Source organism: Chiroxiphia lanceolata, chromosome 26 (assembly GCF_009829145.1).
Source record: "Chiroxiphia lanceolata isolate bChiLan1 chromosome 26, bChiLan1.pri, whole genome shotgun sequence".
Taxonomy (NCBI): Eukaryota; Metazoa; Chordata; class Aves; order Passeriformes; family Pipridae; genus Chiroxiphia; species Chiroxiphia lanceolata.
In genome coordinates, this window is record NC_045662.1 from 4,813,958 (window position 1) to 4,841,772 (window position 27,815).

Consider the following 27,815-nt stretch of genomic DNA (forward strand, 5'->3'; position numbering starts at 1 on the left):
TTGTCCTCACCCTGGTTAATGCAATTCCAGAGGGTGAAAAGTGAGAGTCTGCAATGATCTGTTTTACCCTGGTGCCGTTTGTCCTGCTGTGCAAACTCAGACAGGGAGTTTTCTCCTGCCGTGTAATTCCCTTTATTTGCCATATTTTCATAGACACAAAGTCCTTTTCCCTCTGAATTTCCCCAGCTGGGCCAAAGAGCACCATAAAATCCAAATATAAAGTGTCCTCTCTGTTCCCTGAGTCCTTGGTCAGCCCCAGTCTGTCCACCAGGGAACTGAACCACTGCCATAATGCTCTTCCTAATTCCAGAGGCTGGGAAGGATCCAAGCCCTGTTCAGGCCCTGTGTGTCCCTTTTCTCTGGGAGGAGCTCAGGGAAGTTCAACTGCCTGAACTGGGCTCGGGATTGGGCCACGGAGCCTTTGGAATCCACGTTATTCCCAGTTTGCTCCCAAATGCCTGGTGATGTCCCAGTTAACAGATGCCACGTCCACCCTCTGCAGCTCTGTGCAGTTGCTGAGGCACCAGCACTGCTCCAGACCCAGCTGGATCCTGTTTTCCAGGCGTGGGGAGCAGCCTTCCTTCCAAGACAGCCCCGATTCCCACCGGCACCATCGTGGGGATCGTCCTGGCCGTGCTGCTCGTGGCCGGGATCATCCTGGCCGGGATCTACATCAGCAGCCACCCCACCTCCAACGCCGCCCTCTTCTTCATCGAGGTGAGTGCAGCACCTCACCCCTGCGGGCTTTTCCCTCCCTTTGCCATCCACACAAATCCCAGCCTTCCAGATCCACACAAATCCCAGAGCAGGGAGGTTCACATCCCAGCTCCTTTCCGTGCTCCTCCAGTCACGGCTGATCTCCCAACCTCCGGCTGACGGGTGTTTGAACTCAGCCTCTCTCCCTCCCACACGGTTTTATTTCTCTCCCCTTGTCACACGCTGCCTGTTTTCCCCCCTGGAATGTCGGGCTCTTCCACCTGCTCCAAGAGCTCAGCCCTGCCCGGGGGTGAGGGGAGGCTCTGCCGAATCACCCCGCTGGATTTTTGTTGCCTAAAATTGCCAGCCTGCCCCTGATGGATGGGTGCCATCAGCTGCCGTGGGAGGGCTGTGGGAATGCTCTGGAGGCAGGAATTTAATTCTGGGGGTGACGGGGGGCCCAACCATCCCCATCTGCTGCCGGAGCCGGGCCCGAGGCAGCCGGGAGTGGGCTGGATCCTGGCACGGGAGCTGCTGCCAAGGGATGAGCAACACTCAGCCCTCAGCCTTCCCTTATCCCTCCCCGGCTTGTTCCCGGAGCGCTTCTCCCCCATCTGTCCTGTTTGCAGGGAGAGGCTGCAGGGAATCCACCCGTGCAGCCCCTGCCAGCCCAGCACCGGGCACTGGGAATGTTTGAGGGATCCATCCACACCCAGCTGGGAAGGGGCAGTGCTTGGCCCTCTTTGGGGCAGGGAGGGGACACAGAGCTGACCTTTGCAGGGGACACTCGTGGGCATCCTCAGCTGCTGCTCCAGGCAGAGACCATCCCAGATTTTCAGGCTGATGGGAGACTTCACTTCCATTCCCCATTTTCCATTCCCTCCCCATTTTCCATTCCCTCCCCATTCCCCATTTCAGTGCCTCAGCTCAGTGACTTCAGCGCGTTACAACAAACCCATTTTTAAGCGCTAAGAGACCTTTTAAAGCTCTTTTTTTTCCCCCCCCAAACCCTCCAACTCTCCCCAGGACAACGTTGTTCGTGTCCCAGGGCCCGTTTTTCCCCTCGGGATCGGGGAGTGAGGCTCTGTCCCAGCTCCTGACGTGCCCTCCTTTCTCTGTCCCCAGCGGAGGCCACACCACTGGCCCGCCATGAAATTCCGGAATCACACCCACCACGCCACCTACGCCGAGGTGGAAGCAGCCAGCCAGGAAAAGGAGGGATTTGTGGAAGCAGAGCAGTGCTGAGCGACCCCCCCTTCCCCTCCCTCCCTCCTGCATCCCGATCCTGCCGCGTCCCACGTGTCGGAACCTCCCGTGATCCCAAAGTCTGTCCCCTTCCTGGAGAAGAAACAGCAAGGAGAGAGAGGGAAAAAAGAAAAAAAAGACCCAAAAAATGGATTTTTTTTTTTTTGTTTTTTTTTGTGGTTTTGGTTTTTTTTCACAAGGAATGGGGCAGGAAAGGAGGAGGCTGGATGTGCCTGGATCCTCCTGGGCACCTCCTGGGTGTGTGTGTGTGGGGGGGGAACGTGCAGCCAACTTTTGACTTTGGTGAGGGGTTTTTTGGGCTTTTTCTTTGTTTGTCTGGTTTTTCCCTCTTCCCTCCTCCACCAGAGCCTGAACAGCAGCAGAAATGGGGGGGGGGGGAAAATCTTGTTCCCTGGGGTGCCTCGAGCAGCAGGTTCTTGGGGAGCAAAGAGAAGCTTTTTGGGGCACGGCGGCTCTGGAATGCTCAGGAATGTTGTGTTGGCCTCTTCCCTCTCATGGAGTGGTTGGGAAGCGGGATCAGATGTTGTGGTGGCCCAGGAGGGGTCAGGTTGACTCTCCAGGGCTCCTCTCCCATCCCCTCACCCCCCAGCTCTGTCCCTTTCTCCCCTTTGCCTTCTTTAGTTGACATTTAATTTTGCCTTCACGCCTCAGAAGCCTCAAGTCCTGGTCTCCTCCACCACCTTGGATCCAACTCTCCCTTCAAAGCAACACCTTCCAACCCCTCCTCTGGAGAAACGGGAACCTGAACTATTTTAAGGACTAAAAACCCTGCAGAGGATTCACCTCCAGGATTTTCGTGAGCCAACGGCTTTGATGCGCTTTTTGGCATCTAATTAGTTTGCTAAATTGCTAATTAGGACCCTTCCCCTAAAGGAGACGGAGAGTAGGGGGGAAAAAACCCCTGAAATTCCTTCAAAATACGTCCTCATGGCCACTGATCCAGTGGGAACAGGATGGGTCTGATGGAAGAGAGGATGGGGAGAGAGCACTGGAAAAACACAGGCTAAATCCTGGGGCAAATCCAAGCTCATCCATGGGCATTCCAGATAAATCAGGAATGCCTGGACAGCACAGAAAATGTGAAAATCTCCTGGTCAACGTCACGTTTTTTGAGTCGGTGGAATTTTTTTTCCTGATTTTTGTGTTTGTGACAAGCCCCAGGTGTGGATCTGGTGCTTCCAGGACCTGACCCCAAGGAAAGGTTTCCACACCAGGACCTCTTGGGGTTTTTCTCCTTCTACACCCTCAGAATCTGAGATTAAACCTGCACAAAAAACTCCCCCTCTGCCCAACTCCACAGACGGAGTATAAAGAAAGGGAGAATCCACACTTCAGGCCCAGCTGAAATTTTATTTCCCCCCCTAAAAAGGTGTTGGTTGATGGGTCTTTCCACCTCCCCTTTTTTGGGGGACTTTTCCCCCTTCCCCCTTTTTTTTTTTTTTTAATTTTCTCCTGCTCCTCAGCTCTTTATTCTGATAATCAGGTTTGGTGCAGCTCTGACCCAGGGGCTGGTTCAGCTGTCACTGGGGGGGTCACTGCCAAAGGCTAATTCATGTTTTCCTTCTCATCTGCTGCAATTCCAGAACCACTGCAGATAAATTCGGATCCTTGGTGCCATTTAGACCCCAGATTAGACTTTCCCCAGACCCACTGGGGGGAGATTTTTGCTGCAGCAAAGCACCAAAATGCTCAGGCTGAGTCATGCCAGGTTATTATGGCCCAGACAGTCTCTCTTTAGATATTTTCAAGATAAATTTAATTCCCAGATAAAGCTTTTATTTTTTTTTAATTTTTTTTTTTAATTTTTTAAAATTTTTTTCTCCTTCTTTCCCCGAAGTGGAAAGAATTCAGAGGGATTCTGTCACCCAGTTTTTGCCCCAAATCTGATCTCCTTTCAAAAGAGAATTTTCTCTGGATTTAACTTTTTTTCTTCCCCAAATAGTTACATTTGAACTGTTAATTGGAGTAGTTTTAGGCCTTGGTTTTGCTGTTTTTCTGAACATGGTAACAGCAAGATTTTGGTTCTTCCCCTGCAAGCCCTAGAAATGCTGGGGAGGATCCAAGAATTCTGAAATGCTGCGAATTTAGAGGAAAAACAGGCTTTCTAAGTGGTGTGCATTTGTATAAATTACTGCAGGAAAGGATCTTGGGAGGATTTGGGAGAAAACATGGAGATTAGGGAAGGATTCAGGTGGAAAAATAACACCATAACCCAGAAATGGCTGAACTGGGATCCGTGGAACACCTGAACTTCGGGGAGATGCCAAATCCTGAGTGCCTGGGGTGAAAAAAGGCTCTTTATTTTTAAATTATTTTGATTTTTTTTTTCCCCTCTAAGGAAAGAACCAAACCAGGCCCTCCCATAGCTGTGCTCCAGGTGTTTGGTTTTCCTTCTCCAGAGGAACTGGTCAGGTTTTGGGGCTTCAACAGCTCCAATCCATCACCTCTCCAAGAGCTCGTAAGTGGAAAATTTATTGCTCCGAGCTGAAGGTTTGGCTCCAACTGGCATCTCCCACTGCCCAGCCTGGGGATGCTGCATCCAGAGGAGGGAAACAAGGAATAAACACTCTGCCCTGCCTTTTTCCCTGTGGGTGCTGGAATTCCACCTCCAGGGGCAGCAGGATGTCCTGAATATTCCCCCGTAGCGGCGGAAGAGAAGCCCGTAAAAAAAACCTCTGGAAAACCCCCGAGGGGAACGTTGCCAGTGCCTGGAAGGAAGAGAAAAATGGCTTTTCCATCCCCAAGAGGAGAGTTTGGATGCCCCAGGTCAGAGCCACCGGAGCCAACCCTCCTTCCCGGTCCCAGAACTCCGGCTCCAAGTTGACCTTGGAGTCTCTTCCTGGAGCGAAGAACGTGGGGATGACGTTAAAAAAACAGCTTGATTTTGCTTTTCTCACCCCCATCCCGAGGGTTTTCCCTCTGGATTCTGATGGAACCACCTTGATTTCACTTTTCTCACCCCCATCCCGAGGTTTTTCCCTCTGGATTCCGGTGGAACCACCTTGATTTTGCTTTTCTCACTCCCATCCCGAGGTTTTTCCCTCTGGATTGTGGTGGAACCACCTTGATTTTGCTTTTCTCACCCCTCATCCCGAGGTTTTTCCCTCTGGATTCTGATGGAACCAGCTTGATTTTGCTTTTCTCACCCCTCATCCCGAGGTTTTTCCCTCTGGATTCTGATGGAACCAGCTTGATTTTGCTTTTCTCACCCTTCATCCCGAGGTTTTTCCCTCTGGATTCCGATGGAACCACCTTGATTTCGCTTTTCTCACCCCTCATCCCGAGGTTTTTCCCTCTGGATTCTGATGGAACCAGCTTGATTTTGCTTTTCTCACCCCTCATCCCGAGGTTTTTCCCTCTGGATTCCAGTGAAACCAGCTTGATTTCCCTTTTGTCACCCCCCATCCCAAGGTTTTTCCCTCTGGATTCTGATGGAACCACCTTGATTTCACTTTTCTCACCCCCATCCCGAGGTTTTTCCCTCTGGATTCTGATGGAACCAGCTTGATTTTGCTTTTCTCACCCCTCATCCCGAGGTTTTTCCCTCTGGATTCTGATGGAACCAGCTTGATTTCACTTTTCTCACCCCTCATCCTGAGGTTTTTCCCTCTGGATTCTGATGGAACCAGCTTGATTTCGCTTTTCTCACCCCTCATCCCGAGGATTTTCCCTCTGGATTCCGATGGAACCAGCTTGATTTTGCTTTTCTCACCCCCATCCCGAGGTTTTTCCCTCTGGATTCTGATGGAACCAGCTTGATTTTGCTTTTCTCACCCCTCATCCCGAGGTTTTTCCCTCTGGATTCTGGTGGAACCAGCTTGATTTTGCTTTTCTCACCCTCATCCCAAGGTTTTTCCCTCTGGATTCTGGTGGAACCAGCTTGATTTTGCTTTTCTCACCCCTCATCCCGAGGTTTTTCCCTCTGGATTCCGATGGAACCAGCTTGATTTTGCTTTTCTCACCCCTCATCCCGAGGTTTTTCCCTCTGGATTCTGATGGAACCAGCTTGATTTTGCTTTTCTCACCCCTCATCCCGAGGTTTTTCCCTCTGGATTCCAGTGGGCTCCAGGCTTGTTTTGGTGTCCATGGGTGTCCTGACCTCCTGTTGTGTCACCACAGAGGGGTTGGGGACCCCCAGCCGGGCTCAGAGGGGTAAAAAAAAGGGATGCAAACCCCAAATCTCCTCGTTTTTGACCCCTGCTGGGTGTGTCCTCGGGGCAGATCCCTGTCCCAGGGGGACAATTCCATCCCTTCCTGCTCCTTGGACTGTTCTCAGCAGCTGGGAGGACACCAGACCTGGGATTTGGTTCTGCTCCCAGGAAAATTTGGGGGCTCAACCAACCCCCCCCCCCCCCCCATTTTCAACATTTAAAAAAAAAAAATAATAAAAATATTCTCCTAATAACTAAAGGCCTATTTTCCACATACTTGAATTTCCAGCACAGTTTGGACTCTTTTGAGGGACTTTAAAGGCACTTTAACTGTCTTTTACTGCAATGTATTTACTATGGATTTACCTGCATGGAATAAGAGTCTGGATATGAAATAAAAACCTTCTTCCTTTTGGACTCCTTGGTTGGCAGGATTAGTGCTCGGGAGCCCTGGAGCAGGATGGGAATTCTTTTCATCTCGGAGTCTTTTAATTGATGCTGAAAAAAAAAAAAACACGGGGATTTCTTCTTCTTTTCTTTTTTTTTTTTAATTTTATTTTATTTTAAGGCACTTTTCCCCAGTCTTAGCACAGACACATCATTAGCAGGAGGAGTTCCCAGGGCTCACAACTCCTGTAATTGAGCTTTGAATTAAGACTATCATTTGCTTCTCCTTTATTCTGCTTGGCTTGGTGGGAGGATTTCTTTTTTTTTTTTTTTTTCTCATCTTGCCCAGTGGAGTTTCCTCGGAGCTTTTACCCTCCTCCCAGTGTTCAGGTTTAGTGTTTTGATCTCTGCACCAGCCCCCAACTATTTCAAAATACAGAAAACACTTTAAAAGTCATTATCTGAGACCCCTCCACACTCAGGCTCCCTTTGCTGGTTTAGGTATCCATTTATTTCCATTAGGAAAATACATAATATATCCACTTCTTCCCATTTTCCCCTTCACCTCCCCAGGCCCATCACAGCCTGTTCATCCCCCTCTTCCTCAGGAGCCTTTTCCAGGCTGGGAGAAGCTGTGTTAACACAATAAAAACAGGAGTTAATTTAATCAGGATAAAAGAATTCTCCTGTCCTGGTGCCTTGTTCCATTTCTCTGAGTGGAGTATTAGCAGATTTATAATTAAACTATATTTTTTTTTTCTTTTATATATATATATATTCCATTTTTATATATATTCTATTTTTTATTTATTCCATTTTTATATATATTCCATTTTTATATATATATTCCATTTTTATATATATATTCCATTTTTATATATATTCCATTTTTATAAATATTCCATTTTTATAAATATTCCATTTTTATATATATATTCCATTTTTATATATATATTCCATTTATATATATATATTCCATTTACACCTATTCAATTTTATTTTTCAGTTTATTATATATGTCCCATTTTTTAATGTCCATTTCATATATATTCCATTTTCCTTATTTACATATATTCCATTTCTACATATGCTCGATTTATATATATTTATATATATTCCACATTTATATTTATATATTCCATTTATATATGTATTCCATTATATATATATATTCATTTATATATATATATTCCATTATATTATATATATATAAAAATGGGATCATTTTTATATGTATATTCCATTTATATATATTCCAATATATATATTCCATTTATATATATTCCATTATATATATATTCCATTTTTATATATATTCCATTTTTAATATATATTCCATTTTTATATATATTCCATTTTAATATATATTCCATTTTTTAATATACATTCCAATTTTTAATATATAAATTCAATTTTTAATATATATATTCAATTTTTAATATATATATTCCATTTTTTAATATATAGAGAGAGATATATGTTCCATTTATACCCCCCCCACATATATAAGTCAATACTTTATAACACACACATAAGGAAAAAATTAAATAGCTCCCAACAAACAGCTCTCAAACCAAACAACAGCCCACAAATAGGGGGAAAAATACCTCAGCCATGCAAATAAACAAGGATTTGTGCTCTGCAAATGCAACCTCGGGTCCAAAGCAGCGTTTTGAGCCATAATTAATGGCAGTGACAGCAAAGAAGGGAGCAGATTGTTCCAGCAGGGCCCGTGGGTGGAGGAATAAAAAACCTCAAATAGATGCTCTGGATCTGCATTTTTTTTCCAAGCGCTGGGAAACGAAGCTCTGGGTACAAGTGGGAGCAGGGAATTTGGGCTCCTGGTTCCTCCCCTGGTTGGGTATTAAATGGATTTATTGCCTCGCTTAGGAAGGAAAAGCTGAGGGGTTTTTTTTTTTCATTTCTCGTGGAGAAATCAGGAATTTTTGGGAGATACTGGCAGGGAGAGGGGTGGAATTCCCTGTGTGTTGACCCCCCCATCCACCCAAAAAGATGTTGGGGGGTTTTTTCCCCCTTCCCCAAAGGCAGAGGTGAGAGATGAGAGGGCGGGGGGGGGGAATAATTACCAGCACAATCCCAAAAAAAAGGCTGGATCCAAGGGAGCAGGAACCACCTGCACACTTCCATTCAGCTGCCACGGGAGGATCCTGCACCAACCTCCATCTCCTCCCACAATTTTCCCCTCACAAAAGGCTGAGGAAGAACCTGAGAAGCCAATTGTGAACATTTTCCACTTGTTTTTCTTACCTTTTCTTTTTTTTTTTTTTCCTTTTTAACAAGTAGGTCAGGGCAGGCAGCAATTTTCCTGAGCCCAATTCCATTGGTCCCCTTCCTCGCCTGGAATAAAAATTGATTTTGTCACCTCTTTTTAAACCCCGACAAAAACCTCCAGCAGAACACACGAAAACCCCTTTTCCCCTGCAAAAAAAAAAAAAAAAGAAAAGAAAACACATCCCTGATAAAATTCCAGGATAAAAGGTTGGGGAGGGGGGGGGGAAAAGGGGAAAAAAAAAATCAATCTTTTATATTTGCTTTTTTTGAGGACTGAAAAGAGCAGGTTTGCTGTTCTTTTGAGGATAAGGGTGGGTTTCATGCTGCAGAAAGCACCTCCCTGGTGCCATCCTGGAGGGTTATTTCCATGATTCCTGAGGGATTTTTTAACTCCTTCACTTTACAGACCCATGGAATAATAACAGACCCCGAGGTGACGGTTTCTTAACTCCTTCCTTCCTTGTTTTCCAGCTGGTGGAGGTGGGGATAACCCACCAAAAAAAATAAATGAGGCTCTGGGATTGGGATGCCTGGAGGGGTCTGGCAGCTCTGACAGATGCACCAGTTTGGGTGTGATCCTCAAAAACCTATTCCATGAGATGGGTGTGATCCTATTCCGTGAGATTTGGCGTTGGGAACGTGGGATTGCCCTCCTGGGAAGGGTTGGGAGTGGTCCCCATCCCTGGAAGGGCCCAAAAAACCCGTGGATGTGGCACTTTGGGACATGGTGGTGCTCAGCTGATGATCACAAAGGGTCTTTTCCAACTTCAACAATTCCATGATCCTGTGATTCCGAACCAGAAGCCTGAAGCAATCATCAGGTTAATTAAGATTTAATTGAATCCCTCTGTTCCAGGCCGGATCATTCTCCCTCCCTGGACAGGACAAGTCACTTTGGAGAGGATTTGCAGCCCCCACAAAGCCAAGGTTTTCCTTGGGGTTTCTCCAAAGGAATTCCAGGCCCCCCCCCGGGGTTCTCAGCCCCCGAGAACTGCTCAGATGACAGAGCAGAGCAGCTCCTGAGCTGTTCCCAAGCTTCCCATGGCTCTGCTGGTGATTATCCCTGTGTTGTGCTGACAGGCTCCCATCTGTTTGGGGCTGAACGTTGCATCTTAAAAAGCAGGAGAAGGGAAAAGCACCAATTCCAGGCTCCCTCGGCTCCTCCTCCGATCACAGGATGCTCAGGAATTCTTAGCAATCAGCTGCTTTTTTTTTTGGGGGGGGGGGGGAGCTGGTCTCTTGTTTTTCTGCAGGATGGGAAGATGGAGAAAAGCTGGAGATGAGGGGAAATATATGGGATATTTAGGTGGGAGGAGCAGGCTGGGAAAACACACAGGCCAGATCCTCGGGAAGGATTTGGCAACTGCAGAGGAACGAGTTTGATGTGAAGGTAAAGGACGAACAACAAACCCAGGACACACCTTTTTCCACCTCTGCACCCACCCCATCCCTGCCTTCCCTCTTTCACTCTCACATTCCCTCCATCCCAACGTTTAGGAGCGTCCCCTGAAGGCAGGAAAGCAAGAGCTGGGACTCGGGATTCTGCCTCTGGAATCTTCCAAACGACCTTGAAGGAGTCCCTCAGCTCCTCCTGCCTCAGCGTTCTGGGGAAGCCTCACACCTCCTCCCCAGGGCACCTTCCCTCAGCTCCGGGATTTAATGCACTTCCAAGCATTTTAAACCCCTTGGAAGCGGGGCAGGGTGGAAGGACAGAGCGCTGCTGGTTTGTCTCAGCCACCACCGCTGTCCAAAACGAGGTGGGAGAGGCAAGAAAACGACATTAAACCCACTCCTGCCCCCACACAGCCAGCGATGATCCCGAGAGGAATGAGGCCATCTGGAAGCTCTGGGTTTTTCTTCCTTTTTTTTCCCCATTTTTTTTTTAATTGCTCTGCATCTCATCCCTATCCCTGCGCGATTCCACGAGCAGAACACCCATAAAATGAGACTTTGTGCCAAAGTCTCATCAGCTCCTCAGAGGATCAAACCCCTGTGGGCTGGGATTCTGGGAATACACACATCCCTGCCCCTTCTTATCCCTCTGCCACCCACCAGCCCTGCTCTGGCAGAAATCCTTAAAAATGCCAGCCAAGGAGGACGTGGTGATTTTTATCCAGAGGATTCATTAAGCAGGATGAGAGGAAACAGTGCCTTAATTCCCTGTGTATCCTCACACAGAGCACAGCAGAGCCTGTGCTGGATGAGTCAACAATCCCATTAATCATATATTTTTATCATTTTCTAACAAGCCTTAAACTGCTTTTTTTTTTTAAGAGAAAAAAAAATGAAAGGGTGCAGCTCAGCTCCTTAATAACACTTCAGAGGGAGGAAACATTTGGCAAGCGGGGGGGAAATTCGATTTAAAGAGATCAGAAGAAGAAATTTTACTGCCTAAGACAGCAGGTGAAGGGACACAAAACTCGAGGAATTATGTCTTTCTTCTGCAGATTATTATTATTATCATCATTATTATTTCCATTTTCCCATGCTTATAGCACGCTAGATGCTGTTCTTTGGTCCTAGTGGTGCGATTTTTCCTGCATTTTCTTTTGACTCCCAGCACATTTGGTGCTTTTCTTCACGGAATCACAGGGTGGTTTGGGCTGGAAGGGACCTTAAAACTCATCCAAGTCCCACCCCACTCCTCCCACTCTCCCGGGCTGCTCCGTGCAGGGAATGAGCCGTTAACACTCCGGCAGAAACACCGGGAATTTGGGACGACTCAATTTTCCCCTTATTACTCCTCATCCCGTCACCTCAAACCAGTTCACAAACACTGACTGGATTACAGGGGTGAAAAATAAACCCCATCAGTGACTCCTTCAGCCAACTGAAAGCAAACACGGGGTGATACTTTTACCTCGACTCAATTAAATCCCCGAGCCTGGTATCACCCTCGTTACCATTAATTATCCCAATCACTCCAGTGTTGATGCAGGTCCAGCTCTGCCTGTTAAACACAGGATGCAGCCTCAGGAAGTCCTTAAACCACTCTCAGGCTCCAAAAAGGTGCCCCAGGATACTCCAGATACACCCCCAAATTATATATTATTTTTTTTTCCCTCAGTGGGATCTGGTGATTTCTGGTTATTTCTGGTCTGAGAGTATCTGTTTTCTATTCGTGGTGGAACACAGAGGTTGCAAACAGCAAAATGATGGTGGGGGGTGAACAGAATGATCCCTGATTCCACCCAGCAGCGTTTGGGAAGGATTTAGGGAGGCAGGATGCTATTTCTTGGAGAGATATCCAGCCAGGTCCTGCTGTCCCGGGTGGAAATAGAAACAGGGACAATGCATCTGCAGGCTCTGCTTGGCTCATTCTGCTCAAATCCAAGCACATTATTCTTGCACATTTGCCTGATTTACCTTTTCAGCCAAAATATTGCAGTCACGGTTACATCATCATGGCAACCCAGCTCTTGTTAATTAATCAGACCATGCCACATGCTTACATATGAGGGTGATTTTTTGAGGGTTTTTTTTTCTGCTTCAGTTTTGCCAAGGAAAGTTCTTCTTTTGATGAAGTTCCTGAGAAAAAAGAGAAATAAAAAAAAAGAAAAAAAAAAGAAAAAAAAATCAGAACAGGAACAAAACCAAACCAAACAACTGTCTTCTGGGGGGAAAAAAAATAAAAAATAAAAATACCGGGCAAAAATTCCCTTAAAGCAGCTGCGGGCCTCTGCTGCCATCGTATGGGAGCTGCCTTTGGAGCAGCGAGGAAACCTCTCCCGGGAGGTTCGGTCGCTGTCCCGAGAGAAATAGTTACTCGGGAGAGTAACTCGGGAATAGTCAGCGACCTCGGGGGGGGGGGGCAGAATTTATAACGAGAAACAGTTATTTTTAAAACCGGTCTGCAGCGAGCTGGGGGTTTGCAGCTCTCACAAGAGGGGGTTTTCCCGGGGCCGCGGCGCATGGAACGACACCATTCCCACAGGGCGAAACGCACGAGGGGTCGCGACTTCGCGTTGTGACAACTCCGCGGGCCGAGCCGCGGGACCACGGAAGGGTTTTGGAAGGGATCCTAAAGCTCATCCCAAAATCCCGCCGCCCCCAAAGCCGCGCTCCCGGCAGCCATTAATTATTCATTAGGTGGGCGTGACCACGCGGCGCCTGGTAATGAGGGGACGCGCTTTCCGCTAGCGGAGGGGGCGTGGTTATATTTGACTATTCATGAGGTGGGCGGAGACAACGAGGGCGGGAAAAGCCGTGGGCTCCGCCCCCTCCCCCCTCACGCTGAAACGCGCCGCGGGCGAAAGCGCGGGAAAGTCGTTCTGACCCAAAATTCGCCTAAATTCGAGTAAAAACGGGGCGGAGTTATTAATAATAACGCTGACGAAACGCCGCTGGAGTAAAACACCGCGGAAACACTGCCGGAGTGACACACTGCTGTTGTTTGTGGCGATTCCACCCCTCCAACGCGCCTGCGGCCGCACCCCCCCCCCCCCGGCCCCACTGACAACCAACGCCCTGAAACTTAAACGCTGGGTTTTTTTAATGTTTGCCAACATTTCTGCTCCCGAGTGAGGTACCCAAACACAGCTGTGCTGCCCGTGCGCACCTGCCGCTGCTGCTACGCCCAGACCCCCCCCTTAAACCCCAGCAGATACCGAAATAACACTTTGAAAATTTGATTTTCGCTAATGATAGTAATTAAGAAGTGGGGGTCTGGGTTGTTTTTTCCCCCCACGGGGACACGGGGTTTGGTGCTCCCCACACACCCCCCCCCTCATCCCCCGCTGTTCCCCTCAGAGCTCCCTGTGGGCGCCCGGCCGAGGGGGTTTGTGGAGAGGGGGTTTCCCTGAGGTAAAAAACGGCTGATAAAGTGTTTAGCGTGAGTACCACCGACTGCGAGACCCTCTCTGGTGTCTTCATGGAGGTTTTGGGGTGCAGGTCCCCGATTTCAGCCCTCTGGCCCCAAATTTTGGCCGGCTGTGGGCAGAGGGGCCGTGGCTGAGGGCACAGCCCGGCCCATCCTTTGGCCTAAAGGTCTGTCATACCCCGGCTCAATCTGACCCAAAAACACAGCTAAAAGGGCCAAATATTACCCATTCCATAAAATATTGCAGCTTAGGGAGCAAATCCAGCCTGGAATGAGGGAAAAAGAAGCAGATTCTGGTGTTTCTCCTCACACCACAACCCACACCACCACCAGCAGCAGGGCCAGAATCCCCTCAGCTCTGCTTTATATTCGCATCATTCACCAATTTAGGTGCTTTTGGGGACAGATTTTCACCACCAATCTGACACAGAGACTTTATCCTAAGCAAAACCACGTGTTTTTTGTAAATTTTCAGTGTAGGTCGGGGGGGTAACAAGTACTGAGGTAACTCCATGGGTGCGCTCGGTGCTCTGAGGTCTGTCATTCCTCACTTAAACTTGTACTTTTAAAGTCATTATTTTATTTTATTTTATTTTATTTTATTTTATTTTATTTTATTTTATTTATTTTTTATTTCATTTTATTCCATTCTATTTTACTCTATATTATTTTTACACGGCAAAGAGAAAACCGTGGAAAAACAAATCAAAACTGAGCTAATATTGGAGGCGACTGAGTTCATGCTCATAGTGATGAGGAAGGGAAGCAGAAACATCCCAAAGCAATCTCCAAAGTAAACACCCCTTTCTGCAATAAATGTTTGCCAAATGCTAACACAGGGCTCCGAGAAATATCAGCACTAAAGTGCATCCATTAGCAGGAGTTTAGCGACTGCTTAAGGGGACCAGGGGTGGAAGTTGATGCTTTCTGCCCTGTAAACAAATTAGTTTATAGCAGCAAATGGGATGACCCTTCTTAGCTAATGTTATGAGTTGAGCTTGTTAAATATTTAACATTTACCTCTCCATTTCCAGTGTGGATTAAGCAGTTCTCCAAACACCGGTGTCCCAGCAGCAGATGGAGATGCACAGCCCATTGCCCAGCCCTGGCTGAACTCCCTAAGAAATAAAAAAAAACCACGTTAAGTCAAAGAGAGGAAGCGAGTGGGAGCTTTCAGGAAAGGCTTTAAAACCGGCTGTTTGCACTCATTTTGATTTACATTAATTTTATCTAGCTCTGCTCTACATTAAAACAGTGATAATCAGTTTAACTTCCATCAGATTGAGCAGACGCAGACTGGAATTGGACAAACACTTCCAAAAAACCTCGCTGGTGGCAAAGTATTTTTTCCTTCCACATAACACAGACCCAAGGTAAGAGGTTTTTTTTAAAAAAAAAAAAACCAAACACTTGAAAGATCCCATAAATCCCCACAGCACAGAAAGGAGAGTGGGGGATGAAAAGAAAGCATCATAGGATTGCAACTTTATTTCTAAAAGCATGGATGCACCAGATTTAGCCAAGTTTAGTGGTGCCTTGTTATGAACATGAGCTGCTTTGTGTGTTGTACTCGAGGAATTTAAATTATCCTGAGTCTACCATTCTGTGTACAAAATTCCTCACTTTGCTTTCAGAAGGTAAACGTTTTTTCATATAACTTTACCCACAAGCAGTTTCTGAATCGTTCTTGAAGGTGTTAAATCGATTTTTCTCTGGTAAAATCCTAAAGAAACACTCATTTTAGCAGCAGCTCCGTTTGCTCCCGAGCCCTTGTGAAAGTTTCAGCTGCTTTAGCGAGCTGGGAATCTCCCTCAGCCAGATTAAAAAACCGCTTCCAGCGAAGCAAAACCCCCTGAAACGCACAATTCAAACTCCCTCCGGAGTCAGTCGGACCCACTTTTAATAAAAATGCCCCGATTCCCTTCCCCATCCTCAGCACAAACAGAGCTCCCATTGTGGATGTAGCAATTTTTCCTGCCTGGAATATTGTGGGTCTGGCCGGGCGTGAGTGTTGTTGTATAAACAGGAGGGGGGGTTTGGAGCTCCTCGTCCGTAATTTTGTAAATTTTTAATCTCTCCAACAATGAGGTCTGTTCTGCCCGAGAATTTCCCACTCAGGGGGGACTGGGATGTGACCCTGCAGCTCTGGACTGGTTCCAGGGATGTTCCAGCCCCCTGCTGCCAGCTCCTGTGTAATTATGCTGCAGCACTCCTTGGCAATTCCCCCCGAAAGCCTCAGCTGCTGGAGTCAAGGAACAGTGTGAAAAATCTCAGCTATAAAATAAAATTTCAGAGGCAGAGAGTCCCTCGCTCCCTGTGTTGCCCGACAGTGGGAAGTGTAGCTGTTCCAGAGACCCAAAACCCAGGAGGTAAATCAAATAATCCGATTTATCCATCGTTTAAAGCTCATTTTCATTTCCCCTCGTGATTTTGGGAAAGGCTGAGTCACTGCATTTTTTTTTTTTCACGTAGCAATGCTGTGTAATTTAGCTTTATTATCACACATTTAGTCATTATATTAAGTTAGGCCCCGTATCAACTTAGGACAAAAAGGTTTGAAGCACCACTTTGCTGCCTTCAATCTTTTTTTTTTGTGGTCATACACAAGCACACATATAAGTAATTATCACTTAAAGGGATCAAGTAACATGATATTTCAATAGCAGCCCTATAACTTCAGCATCCTGTGGGGTAATTAGTGCAACAAATTAAAACAATGTTGTTAATCACTGTAGCTTGTACCACCACGTGTAATTCCTCCGGAATTCCCTTTTTAGGACCATTTTCCTCATTTTCCACGTCCCACTCCACGATGCCCCCCCAGTGCTTTTATCTTTCCCTCCTCCCTGAACACTCCGTCCTCCCAGCCATTAAAATTACTTATACCTTTCAATGCACCAAATGATCAGTTATAACACATTTTACCATTTACACCCTAAAAAAAAAAAACTTATTCATGGAGTCTCTTCCCTTGCACTAAATTCCAACAGATTTTCCCACTCGGGGCTGTGCCTCGGACGGAGTCGTTTCCCTCTCAGCCTGACTTTTGGGTGGTTTTCTCCTCTGAAAAACAAGACTTTAATCTGTTTGGGTTTTTTTTCTCTCTCCAGGTTGAATTTATGGGAGCAGCAGGACGATGAGCTGCAGGGCAGGGGACAGCTGCCCCTCCACCCCCAGCCACAAACCCCGGCGGAGCCGCCGCCGCTCCAGAGGCTGCTGGGACACCTTGGACACGGATTCCCAGGCCCTGTCAGCACTGGGACACTTCCAAACCCTCCCCTTAGAGATCTTCCACATGGTGTTGAAATATCTCTCAGGTGAGAACCTGATCAGAAGGGTGTTACCCCAACATCTGAAAATTTCCGTGGCTTTTTTTTTTTCATTTATAAAGCCATTATTATTTAAAATGTTTCAGCTTTTAGCTGGTTAAAGTAACTTTTTTTTTTCATTTATAAAGCCATTATTATTATTTAAAATGTTTCAGCTTTTAGCTGGTTAAAGTAACTTCTTTTTTTTTCATTTATAAAGCCATTATTATTTAAAATGTTTCAGCTTTTAGCTGGTTAAAGTAACTTTTTTTTTTCATTTATAAAGCCATTATTATTATTTAAAATGTTTCAGCTTTTAGCTGGTTAAAGTAACTTCTTTTTTTTTCATTTATAAAGCCATTATTATTTAAAATGTTTCAGCTTTTAGCTGGTTAAAGTAACTTCTTTTTTTTCATTTATAAAGCCATTATTATTATTTAAAATGTTTCAGCTTTTAGCTGGTTAAAGTAACTTCTTTTTTTTTCATTTATAAAGCCATTATTATTTAAAATGTTTCAGCTTTTAGCTGGTTAAAGTAACTTTTTTTTTTTTTTCATTTATAAAACCATTATTATTTAAAATGTTTTAGCTTTTGGCTGGTTAAAGTCATTTTTTTGTGGCTTACCCTTTAGCTTTCAGCTGGTTCAAGTCATTTTATGTGGCTTATTCTCTGAGTTTTCAGCTTTTATGTATGAAAAAACCAGCTGAAAGTTGAAGTCATTTAGACCCAACATCTCCCACTGTAAGCAACCCACGGAGGTTTTGAGGTATCTTAAAACACCCTTTAAAACAATCTTAGTGTTCTGTTTTCAAAATGAAGGCTGAAACCTTATTTAAAAAAAAAATTATATTATTATATTATTATTATATTTTTAGCCTTCATTTTGAAAACAAAACACTGTCATGTCATTCTTTTTTAAAAAAAAAAAAAAATTAAATTGCAATTACGAAGCATTTGAAGCAGCTTTTGCCCACGAGGTGTAGGGAAAAAAAAAATATTCCTTGGGTGTCTCCATTTCTAATCACAACAGCTTGCTGGCAGAGGAGATCCACGGTAATTAATTTGTGTTTTATTTATCCATCTCACTCCTCTGTTCTTGAAGGGAAGGGGGGGGGGGCAGGTTTTGACTCCTGATCGGCATTTGAGGATTCAGGAGCGTCCCGGGCTTTGCTTTTGCAGTGAAGGACATCAGCACGCTGAGCATGGTGTCCAAAACCCTCGGCCAGCAGCTGATTCACTACATCTCCACCTCGGCGGGGACCCGCCGGCTCCTCCTGCAGGACTTCCACAACCTGGAGCTCCCCGGCAGGAGGGAGGGAGCCTCCATCCTGGAGCACTACAAGTCTCTAGGTGAGGGCAGAGCCCGCTGAAAAGCCTCCCCCTGCTTTAAGACATCGATAAAACGTGGCCCCCAAACCCCTTTTGTGCAGCTCCCTCTGAACTCGGAGCCAAATAACCCACGAGCTGGAGGGAGGGATTGCTGGAATCATTCCAGAGCCTCTTAGCTGTGGGGGGGAAAAAAAAAAATGCCGTCTGTCCTGCCTGCCGCGTGTTTCTGGCTCCCTGCGAGGAGGCAGAGGGGCAGTTCCCAGCTGGAGGTGTTTCCAGATTTAGTTTGTTTGGACACCACGGCTGGAAGAGACTCCCAGGCCCGGCCAGGCAAAGGAATTTGGCTGCTCACCCCCCTCCCCTCCGGGCATCCCTTTGGAGCAGCTCACATTCCTCAGTCTGGGAAATGCAGCCCCAGGACTCAGGCCCAGCCTGATTCTGGAGGGAGCAGCACCAGGTGCCCTTTGGGACACTGTCGCTGGTTTTTAGAACATGTCAGTCCTAATTCATTCCACACTGTCCTGACAGAGGAGGAAATGAGATTAAACCAGCATTTGATCCGTATTTACTGGTCCCTGTCTGATACAGAAATGTGTGTTTGACAGAGAAATCAAGTGATGCCATGGTTAGATGGAGAATTATAAACAGGGTTTGAACTCTAGACATTAAATAAAGGCATTAAAGACATTAAATTACACATGGTAAAGGAGAGCTGTTAAATTCATTTAGACCTAAATTCATTTAGACCTAAATTCATTTAGACCTAAATTCATTTAGACCTACTGTAAGCAAACCATGGAGATTGCAAACCATGGAGATTTTGGGGGATCTTAAAATGCCTTTTTAAAATAATCTTAGTGCTTTCTTTTTAAAATGAAGCCTGAAAACTTATAATCCTTAAAAAAAACCCAACAAACAAACCAACCAAAAATTAGTTTGGGCTTTGTAGTGACCTCACACAAAATGCCAACTCCTTCTTTAAAAGTAGGTGTGAAACCCCCCCCCTGCAGCAGCTCCGGCAGTAAAACTTCAGCATATTAAAAATATAAAATCCTCAGCCCTACCTGGGGCCCAGCAGGAACGGCTTTGTTAAGGTCAGGTGCAAAAATCAATATTTGCTTGGCAGCAGGAAAAACCGGAGTGAAAAAAAAAAAAAAAAGTGCCTTTTGCTCAATCCCTTCTCACCGAGCCTGGTTTTCCCCCACGCCGACGGCTCCGTCCTGACGCGCAGCTCCGTCATCCCAGCGGCTGCTCCTCGGGGAATTCCCCTCCGAAGTCTGACCCGGCCGACAAAAAAAAAAAAATCGACTTGGCTGAGCTCTGGGTCACGTCTGAGGCCGATGAATAAATTATGGCTGTCGCGCAGGAAAGCTGACACGCTCCTAAGGAAGGGAAGGGGTCAGCTCAGAACCATAAGAAATTCATAAAGCACTTTCTGACCTTGGAAAAATGATATATTTTCAGGAGGCAAAATTCAGGAGAAAAGTATCCTTTTTTCCCCTCCTGAAAACTACATGCTTTTCCATGAATTCCTTGCCTAATTAACAACCAATATATACATATATTTTACCCTGGTGAAAGCTGTTAACCCAGTTTCCATCAGGAATGTAGAAAAAATTCTACCCCACAACCAGCTGTTCCCCCCAACAACTCACTCCAGGCTCTGCCATCCCAAACACACCCTGGGTAGGAAAACAGATTTCCCTCCTAGCAGTGTTCTACACGAAAAGAGTTCAGTTTCGTGTGGCTCTCCTGAAAAAAAAAACAAACAAACCTTTGGAAGCTCAGCTTCCCGAGGTGTGAGGGGAAACCCAGCCTTCCACAGGGCCCTGGGAGCTGAGGGGCAACAACTCAACGCTGCTTCCCAACACTTTGAGCAGCTGTAACCCCCCCTTTGAGCAGTGCTTTTAATACTTCAGCTGGGAGTAGCAGGGGCTGTAAACAACACCACAAACGAGTTGTTGTGACAGTTTACCCCCAGTTGTACCTGTTTCCCCCCCCCTGTCCCAGGGCTGCTGTTGAAGAGGTGCACGTTGCTGCTGCCCACCAGGGACAGGCTGAAGTACGTACACAAGGTACTCTCAGAAGTAAGTCCTCCCACCTTCCCTCCCCTGCTGTTTCTCACTGGCCTTTGCACTTGCAACACCACCCCTGCAAGACAAATTCCTTGCTGGATTTTGCAGTCCCTTTGCTGGAGCTTATCACCCCTGCAAAAAAATCGGTGTATTCGTTTGAAATCGGCCTCTTCACACCCACAACAGCAAAAGCCAGTGAATTTTACTCCCTGAAAACAAAGGTTTCTCCTCCCAGAGGCCTTTTGCACACCCCTGTGACCACAGTTTTGACTTATTGCTAAACCATAACTCGTTTCCTTCCACCACAAGGAACCTCCTGAACCTCTCTGATCAGTATTAATGTAAAAACCAGTGTATTGGTTTGAAATCAGCCTCTTCACACAACCAACAGCAAAAGCCAGTGTGCTGCACACCAGGCTGTGCTGCCCAGACCTCACGTTCCAACATCAGTGGTTCTCACCTTTCCATCACTTTGTGGACCACTGGGAGCTCTCTTCACCAAAATTTCCCCCCCTGAAAACAAAGGTTTCTCCTCCCAGAGGCCTTTTGCACACCCCTGTGACCACAGTTTTGACTTGTTGCTAAACCATAACTCGTTTCCTTCTGCAACAAGGAATCTCCTGAACCTCCCTGGTCAGTACTGAGGCACACGAGGAGCACAGAGGGTTTTCAGTCACAACAATTACGCTCAGTTGAGATAAATCCCTGGTGTTTGCACTTGCAGGTTTCCTGCTTTAAGCTCAGTGGTTGTGCCAGCCCTCTGCACTGCCTGGGGTTAAAGTGCTACGGGGTGTTTTTACAGGTACAGTATCCTTATGGAGACAAGGCAAGTACCACAAATATAGAAGAAAATTAAGGTAGTTTTCTAAATCAATCTGTGCTTTGCAAGATTTTTTTAGAGCATAAGCTGGTCTGGGGGTGTAGGGGGATGGCATTTATTCACACAGTTCTCTGAATTTCCCTTCTGCTGGGGAAAGCTGCTGATTTGACTCTTGAGAATTCCTTGGCCTGGATTTCAGTCCCAACCAGTCAGGATTTTGATTAGCAGTTTACTGTCTAAGGAGACACGGGAGAAGGGCAGCATTTCATTGCACAGCTTCCAATTCCCAATCCAGGAGCAGAGATGCTTTAGCTCCAAAGGAAATGGCTCAACACACCACAGGCCAGAACAGTTCTGTTCACCTGTGGTAGCTTAAAATTAATTTAAAAAAAAAAAAAATTAAAATTTAAAGAAGAAGAGATGATTGTTTGTGTGGGGTCATTTGTCTTTGGAGCAAATACCTGTGTGAACATTCCCACATAAGGTTCAAAAATCTTGGAGCACCACGAGCAGCTTTGGATTCCGGGAGTCACTGGGCTGAAGCACAACCCGTGCAGCACCTGAGGAGGGGGAGCTGCAGCACAGATTGTGTTTCTCTGCTCTGAGGACTGGCACTGGGATCTAAATCTCTGCTCAGTCCACTCCTTTTCACCCCATTCCTTCTGTCCCCTTCAGATCCTGACAGCAGGCTGGGATGAACTCGAGTGCCACCGGGTCTTTAACTTCCTCTGGGAGCTGAGCAGCTTGGCCAGGAAAGTGCAGACAGTTGTCAGCAGCAGAGCAGGTAAATCAGAGCAGCCAAGAGGCCTGAAGGATCAAAATGTGCCAGCACAGGGAAAGCAGGAAATGGGTCTTGATTCCAGGAATTGAGGGGGGTTTAGCTCAGCTCAGCCTTGTGGCACCAGTCGGTTCCTGACCCTCACCTACGTTCTGTTGGCTCTCAGGGCATCCTGAAGTGGGTTCTTGGCCTTCACATCAACGAGCACAGATAGTTTTTTCTTCACCAAAACCAAAGCTAAGTGCTCCTGTAGTGAGGAGAGTTGCCTTGAGAGGCCTTTAGGGTTTCCTGAATCGCTCCATCACCAGTCCAAAGCACAGGTTGTGTGTCTCTACATCGACAGCAAAAGCAGGGATTTGAATCTTTCCCGCTCTCCACCAGTGAAACCAACGGGAAAGGAACCAGTCTGGGAATAAAATGCTGCAGTAAAAAGTGAGGTTTAACATTTCTGAACCCCAGCACTGAGGTGGCACAGGCCTCTCAGGAAACCCTCCCTTTGCCCAGCACGGAACAGGGAATTTCTGCGGAACACTTCACCCACACCCACACCCAGCTTCCTCCTGCTGCCCCTATTTATTGCCCTCTTTGATTTCCTTGTATTGATCAAGGCTTCACAGATTTGCCACATCTCCCCCAGGCAGTGCCAGGAAGCTGGAGCTGAGGATCAGGCTGTACTGCAGGAGGGTCCTGCTCAACCACTGGATCCACAGGAGCGACTCTGCCTTTTGGCTCACCCGGATTTTGAAGCCCTGGCCCATCGTGAACCAGGCCCGGCTGCTCTACATCATCTTTGGGCCCGTGTCCTCTCTGGATGGTGAGGAGCTGGGGGGGCTTAGTGTTCAAAGTTTGGGGCCCTGAGAAGGAGATTCCCTTGCAGGACGCAGCAGAAACCCAATTTTTTATGCAAATGAAATGTAAGTGTATTAGAATCAAAGAATAGTTTGTGTTGGAAGGGGCCTCAAAGCTCATCCAGTCCCACCCCCTGCCATGGGCAGGGACAACTTCCACTAGCCCAGGTTGCTCCAAGCCCTGTCCAGCCTGGCCTTGGACACTTCCAGGGATCCAGGGGCAGCCCCAGCTTCTCTGGGCAACCTGTGCCAGGGCCTCCCCACCCTCACAGGGAAGGAATTTCTTCCCAATATCCCATCTAACCCTGCCCTCTGGCAGTTTGAAGCCATTGAAACAATTGTGTTGCCAAGGAAAAAGGTTCTGCTCAACCAGACATCACTGTCATACATAAAATATATTAATTTTTATATATATATATACACACACATACATATATTTCTGAGTTAAAACTCAAGTGAAGGAATTAAATGACACTTCTGTCCCCCTCTACTCCCCTACTTGGGGCAGAGGCAGCTCAAATCCACCTCAAACCATCATCCCTTTCCCTGAGGGAAAATGTGTTTCCTCCCTTAATTGTTAACCCTGGGTTCCTTTACATTTGACTCACTGCAACTCCCACTGTCCCTGCTAAAAAGTGACAGAGGGACAACAAGGTGGCTGTCACAGAGCCTGAGTTGTGTTGCCTGGATTCCCCTGCTCAGTTCAGCAACTCCCTTGTTGGAAAAAAACCCCATCACTTACGGGCAGTTGTGATGAATGTCTCGCTCAGGACACGTGGTGTGGCAGAAAATGATAGAAGGACCAACAGATGAGAGCAGTCTGAAGGGTTTAGCTGAAGCAATTAAGCTGCTGTATGACACAGAAGCCAGGGAATGGACAGCAGATGATGTTATCAGCCTCGTGGATGAGCTGTCAGGTGTGGTTTTTGCCTCTGTCATTAATCCACAGGATTATGTATCCTCCAAATCCAGCTCGGGGGGTGTTTCAGACACCTGGGTGCAAACAGGCAGCACAATTCCTCCCAGTAGCAGCTCTGGCCTGGCTGGAAAAGCCCTCACCCTGGGAATGCAGGCAGGAGGTGGGATGAGGGAACCCCAGGGTCACACTCAGGCTGCCTTTTCCCCGGGGAGAAATCATTTAAGAATCCCTGCAAACCTTTAAAACTCCAGCCTTGCCTGGGATCATTAGGGAAGAATTGTCCAAGCTGAAAACACAGGGTCTGTCCAAGCCACAGTTAACAGCTCCTCTGACAGCTCTGGGGGAGGTTATCACCAATTAGAGTGAGGAGCTGGCAGGAACTGCCTGTGGGATTTTGCTGCTCCTCTTTTGGGTCAAAGAGGACTGAAATCTCCCCTCTCTCTCTCTCTCTCTTCCACCACCAAGTTGTACCCCAGGAATGGCTCATGGAGAACAGCGCTCGGCTCCTCCTCCTCAGTGGGAACAACATCTGCTTCACCTTCATGGCCAGCAAGGCTGTGAATGGCAGGGCTGTGGAGCTGGCCAGGCTCATGGTCTTCATGGCTTTGGTGAGTACAGCTGAGCAGAGCCTCTCCAACCCCCAGATTTGCTGTCTCAGACTTTCCTCCTCTGCTCCCACAAAGCAGGAGCAAGCCCAGCAAAAATCTGGGTGCTCTTCCACCTTCTGATCCTCGTCCAGCACATCCCTGGAAGCTGGCAAGCCCGTCCTTGAGGGGAAATACCACCAGCAAAAGGCTGAGGGGTCCCTTCATGCCCACAAGAACAACCTCTGTGCCCTCCTGACACCCCCCTAATTTTCCAGGCCACGGCACAACCGCTGCAGAATCAACATTTAATGCTCAGATTTGACCTTTCCCGTGTCCCTCAGGTGTGTGAGAAGGACCTTTACTGCATGGACTGGGTGGTGAAAATGATGCAGAAGGTCTGCAGGGTTTTCAGCACTCCCTGGGAGAGAAACAACTTCCTGCAGTGCCTGGAGAACACCTTTGCTCACATGCTCATGGACATGCTGCAGGCAGTGCTGGCTGGTAAGACTCACCCTCTGGGCCTGGAGCAGCTCCTGGATCAGGAGCTGGGGCTGACCATGGCATGGAGGAGCACTCTGCCCTTCCCTCCCTCACCAGGCAGAGCAATCCTGGAGAGCCTGAAGGGTTTTGGTGACATAAAACCACAGAACCCTGACTGGTTTGGGTTGGAAGGGCCTTAAAGCTCCTCCAGTGCCACCCCCTGCCATGGGAAGGGACACCTTCCACTAGCCCAGGTTGCTCCAAGCTGGCCTGGAACACTCCCAGGGCTGGTGCAGCCACAGCTTCTCTGGGCAGCACAAATAATCAATCAAGTGCCATAATTGGGCAGAAACCTTGATTTTAACAGGTTTCTCCTGCTGAGGAATTCCTGGTGCCAGGGGTGGTGCCACCAGCACTGTTCTAAACCCCATCCCAGCAGAGCCCTGGGCCCAAGGTCCCTTTGGGCTGTGCCCAAACCTCCTGCTCAGCTCTGACAGGCTTTTGTCCCAGCACACAGTTGTTCTTGTTGCCTTTGGGCAGGCTGGGGAAGGAATTTTGGAGAGAGTCCCCTGTGCCCCTTCCCAGCTGTCCTGGCATCAGGATCATGAATCACAGCACAGAGCTGAGGTGAAGCTGGTGCCTCTCTCTGCTGAGGGCACTGAGGGACATCCACCCCGAGGGATTAACTGACTGATCTGGTTCCACTGACCCTGTTCCATGGTTTCCTTTACCCTGCCAGGGGGGCACGACGAGGAGGACAACACCTTCCTGAATTTATTCCACCTGGTGAACGCACAGGCAAACTTCCACAAGGAAATCCTGTTCCTGGCCATGAGGAGCAGCCCCAGCAGCACCTGAGCTCTGCAGACTCTCGCTCCTGGGTTTGGTTTTGAACATTTGCAAAGAAGTGTCCAGTTATTTCTTCGGTTCCCATTCCAGCTGGAGTGGCAGAAGTTGGGACCACCCAAGTCAGCCCAGCTGAAGGAGCTCCAGGAGCTTTTGGGGACTCCATCGTGGGGTTCCTTGAGCTCTGCTTCTCCAGGGAAGCAGCCTGAGGCCTCTCCCTTGGGAGCATGAACTGCATTCTTTTCCCACTGTGCATGTTTGCACACACAGTAAAAACGACATGGTTTCCATACTCAGACACCAACTGAGGAATGTTATCTTAGTTCAGAACCCAAAGCATTTTGATCTTTAAAATGTGTTTTCTCTCGGGAATCCGAGGAGAAAGAGATGGATGGGATCAGAGGAGCGCAGCTACATTTCTCCAGCCTGCCAGGGCCTCTCTCACTGACTCAGAGGTTCTGTGGCAGAAACATTCCTGACTTTGGATGCTCAGCCACAGCCAGAGATGATTCCTGAAAGCAGTTCAAGTGCTTTGACCAAGCAAGGCATTTTTTTCCCCCCCTCAACCTCCAGGTTTTCATAAAGCAGAAGGAACTCCCAAATCCCTCCCCCTTGCCCCAGGTAACAACTGTTGAAGTGTTTTGGCCTCCCCAGGACTTTGCCGAGTTGAAGACACCCGTTAAATGCACATTAAATTAAGTCACTGGTTCATTAAATGTATAAATGTTTCCTGCTTTAGAAAGGGGTTGGATTTTCTGCTCTGTTGCCTTCAAAACAAAAGCACGTGACGGGAATAAAAAGCACTTACTGTCCGGGGGCTGTTTCCAACGGGGCTGTTTCCTTCAGGTCATTAAAGAGCCGCTTTCTCCGCCCCAGGAATCCCTTCCCGAAGGTTTCAGTCTTCCTTCGGGACCGGGGTTTGGCTGGAAGGGGAGCCACGTTCAGCTCTGGAAGCGTCAGAACAGCTGAAGTGGGAGCGATTTATCTCAGCTGCCCCCACCTGATTCCGCCAGGAACGAGCCGGGATGATTTGCTTGGAAGTTTGTTAGGAATTCCTCCGCGTTTGTCGAGTACACGATTCCAGGCAGGATCCTGGCAGGTGCCGGCAGGTGGCAGAGGTGAAACCTTCCCTGCCGGAAAACCCTGGGAACGCCCCTTTTCCCTCGCCGTTCGAAGGTGATTTTTTGGGGAACGCGCTGCAGCTCCGCGTGATTTCCGAGGGAAGAGAAACTCCGGCCTCTCGTTTCTGCTCAGAGGAACCGAACGTGTCCGGACTGATCCCCACGAGGAGAAAACAGCGACGGGAAAACGCAGCCAAGAAGCCGCCGGGGCTCAATTCTGCGGGTCCTTGGCTCTGCCTCCCTTTATCCTCGGGAATGGCTCCCCATAAATAATCCCGGCGGGTGGAAGGCAGCGGGATGGAGCAGAGCCCGGGCCCATTGTGAGCCGCGTCCCCCCGCCAGCCCCTGGGTCGGGGACAGAAGGGGCCGTGAATTCCAGCCCGGCACAAGGGCCGGCATTGTGCGAGTGCAGCCACACGGGAAAAGGGAGCTCTTTGATTCCCTGGCAGCCGAGGGATCAGCGGAGGGATGAAATGCCGGCGCTGCCGGCACGAGCAGCGGATCCTCCGGGCGTGCCAGCTGGATGTGGCTGCCCGCTGGGAATTACTGATGGCGTTATTAATTGGTAGGGGCTGCACAAGAGCCCAGAGAGTGTCTGGCGTTGGTTTTTGCAACATTCCCGTCAAACAACGGCTCTCCCTCCCAAAGGCACCATCCAGGCAGGGAAGAGCCTGGTTGGGACCCCCCCCCCCAACCTGGATCAGGGACCCCTCCCCAGGGGCTGCCGCTCGTGCTGGGGGACACGGAGGTGTCTCATCCCGGTTTTCCAATCTCCCACCGTTCCCAGGGCTCGTGGATCTCTCCACAGAGGCTGGATTTGCCCCAGGGAGCCACGTGCCCCATCCATCCCCGTGGATGCAGGGGGTGCTTTCCAGCATTCAACACCAGCAGCCACGACCCCTCTCCCTCCCGAAGGATCGAAGCTCAAACCCCTCCCACTGAAATTTGGGACCTGCAGGGTCGAGAGCAGGACTCGGATGATCCTGGCGGGTCCCTTCCCACTCAGCCTGTCCTGGGGTTCTGTTTTACTTCCCGAAGTTTCCCGGCTTGGAATAGGACACACACACACACAGCCTCCTTTTCCAGCGTCCC

The 27,815-nt window shown here is 47.9% G+C and overlaps 2 protein-coding genes and 1 long non-coding RNA gene across 10 annotated transcripts in view; 2 read left to right on the forward strand and 1 right to left on the reverse strand.

Annotated features, from left to right (window-relative positions):
- The window catches only part of PLXDC1 (plexin domain containing 1), a 20,423-nt gene extending 15,471 nt beyond the window's left edge, over nucleotides 1-4,952 (forward strand). Inside the window, exons 13-14 of one of the 2 annotated variants that reach the window (XM_032711406.1) lie at nucleotides 563-717; nucleotides 1,822-3,474. In XM_032711406.1, the coding sequence (XP_032567297.1) occupies nucleotides 563-717; nucleotides 1,822-1,941 (275 nt within the window). In that variant the 3' untranslated portion in view covers nucleotides 1,942-3,474. Of the gene's footprint in view, nucleotides 1-562; nucleotides 718-1,821; nucleotides 3,475-4,300 lie in introns of those variants that run through there. The other variant, XM_032711405.1, reaches the window with a different exon arrangement.
- LOC116798785 lies at nucleotides 3,747-26,662 on the reverse strand. The gene is made up of 6 exons (XR_004360947.1): nucleotides 26,411-26,662; nucleotides 14,632-14,729; nucleotides 12,159-12,320; nucleotides 8,769-8,939; nucleotides 6,480-6,611; nucleotides 3,747-4,801 (listed from the first exon to the last, which is right to left on the reverse strand). It is a non-coding gene; the product is annotated as an uncharacterized LOC116798785 (long non-coding RNA).
- FBXO47 (F-box protein 47) lies at nucleotides 12,979-26,906 on the forward strand. 7 transcript variants are annotated; one of them, XM_032711407.1, is made up of 12 exons: nucleotides 12,979-13,317; nucleotides 14,646-14,984; nucleotides 16,722-16,928; nucleotides 18,100-18,270; nucleotides 20,260-20,336; nucleotides 21,049-21,126; nucleotides 21,820-21,928; nucleotides 22,560-22,736; nucleotides 23,541-23,687; nucleotides 24,155-24,297; nucleotides 24,618-24,777; nucleotides 25,496-26,906. In XM_032711407.1, exons 3-12 carry the CDS (start codon nucleotides 16,748-16,750, stop codon nucleotides 25,612-25,614), a joined length of 1,362 nt encoding a protein of 453 aa, XP_032567298.1. In that variant the 5' UTR covers nucleotides 12,979-13,317; nucleotides 14,646-14,984; nucleotides 16,722-16,747; the 3' UTR covers nucleotides 25,615-26,906. The 7 variants fall into 7 exon arrangements, with proteins under 7 accessions (XP_032567298.1, XP_032567303.1, XP_032567305.1 ...); XM_032711412.1 differs by having other exon boundaries at nucleotides 20,260-20,324; XM_032711414.1 differs by having other exon boundaries at nucleotides 18,178-18,270.
- Nucleotides 26,907-27,815: the final 909 nt, after the last annotated feature.

Coding starts and splice junctions, on each gene's coding strand:
- FBXO47 (XM_032711407.1), top strand. CDS start 16,748: ATGAGCTGCAGGGCAGGGGACAGCTGCCCCTCCACCCCCAGCCACAAA. Junction 21,929..22,559: donor AGTTGTCAGCAGCAGAGCAG/GTAAATCAGAGC, acceptor CATCTCCCCCAG/GCAGTGCCAGGAAGCTGGAG. Junction 24,778..25,495: donor GCTGCAGGCAGTGCTGGCTG/GTAAGACTCACC, acceptor TTACCCTGCCAG/GGGGGCACGACGAGGAGGAC.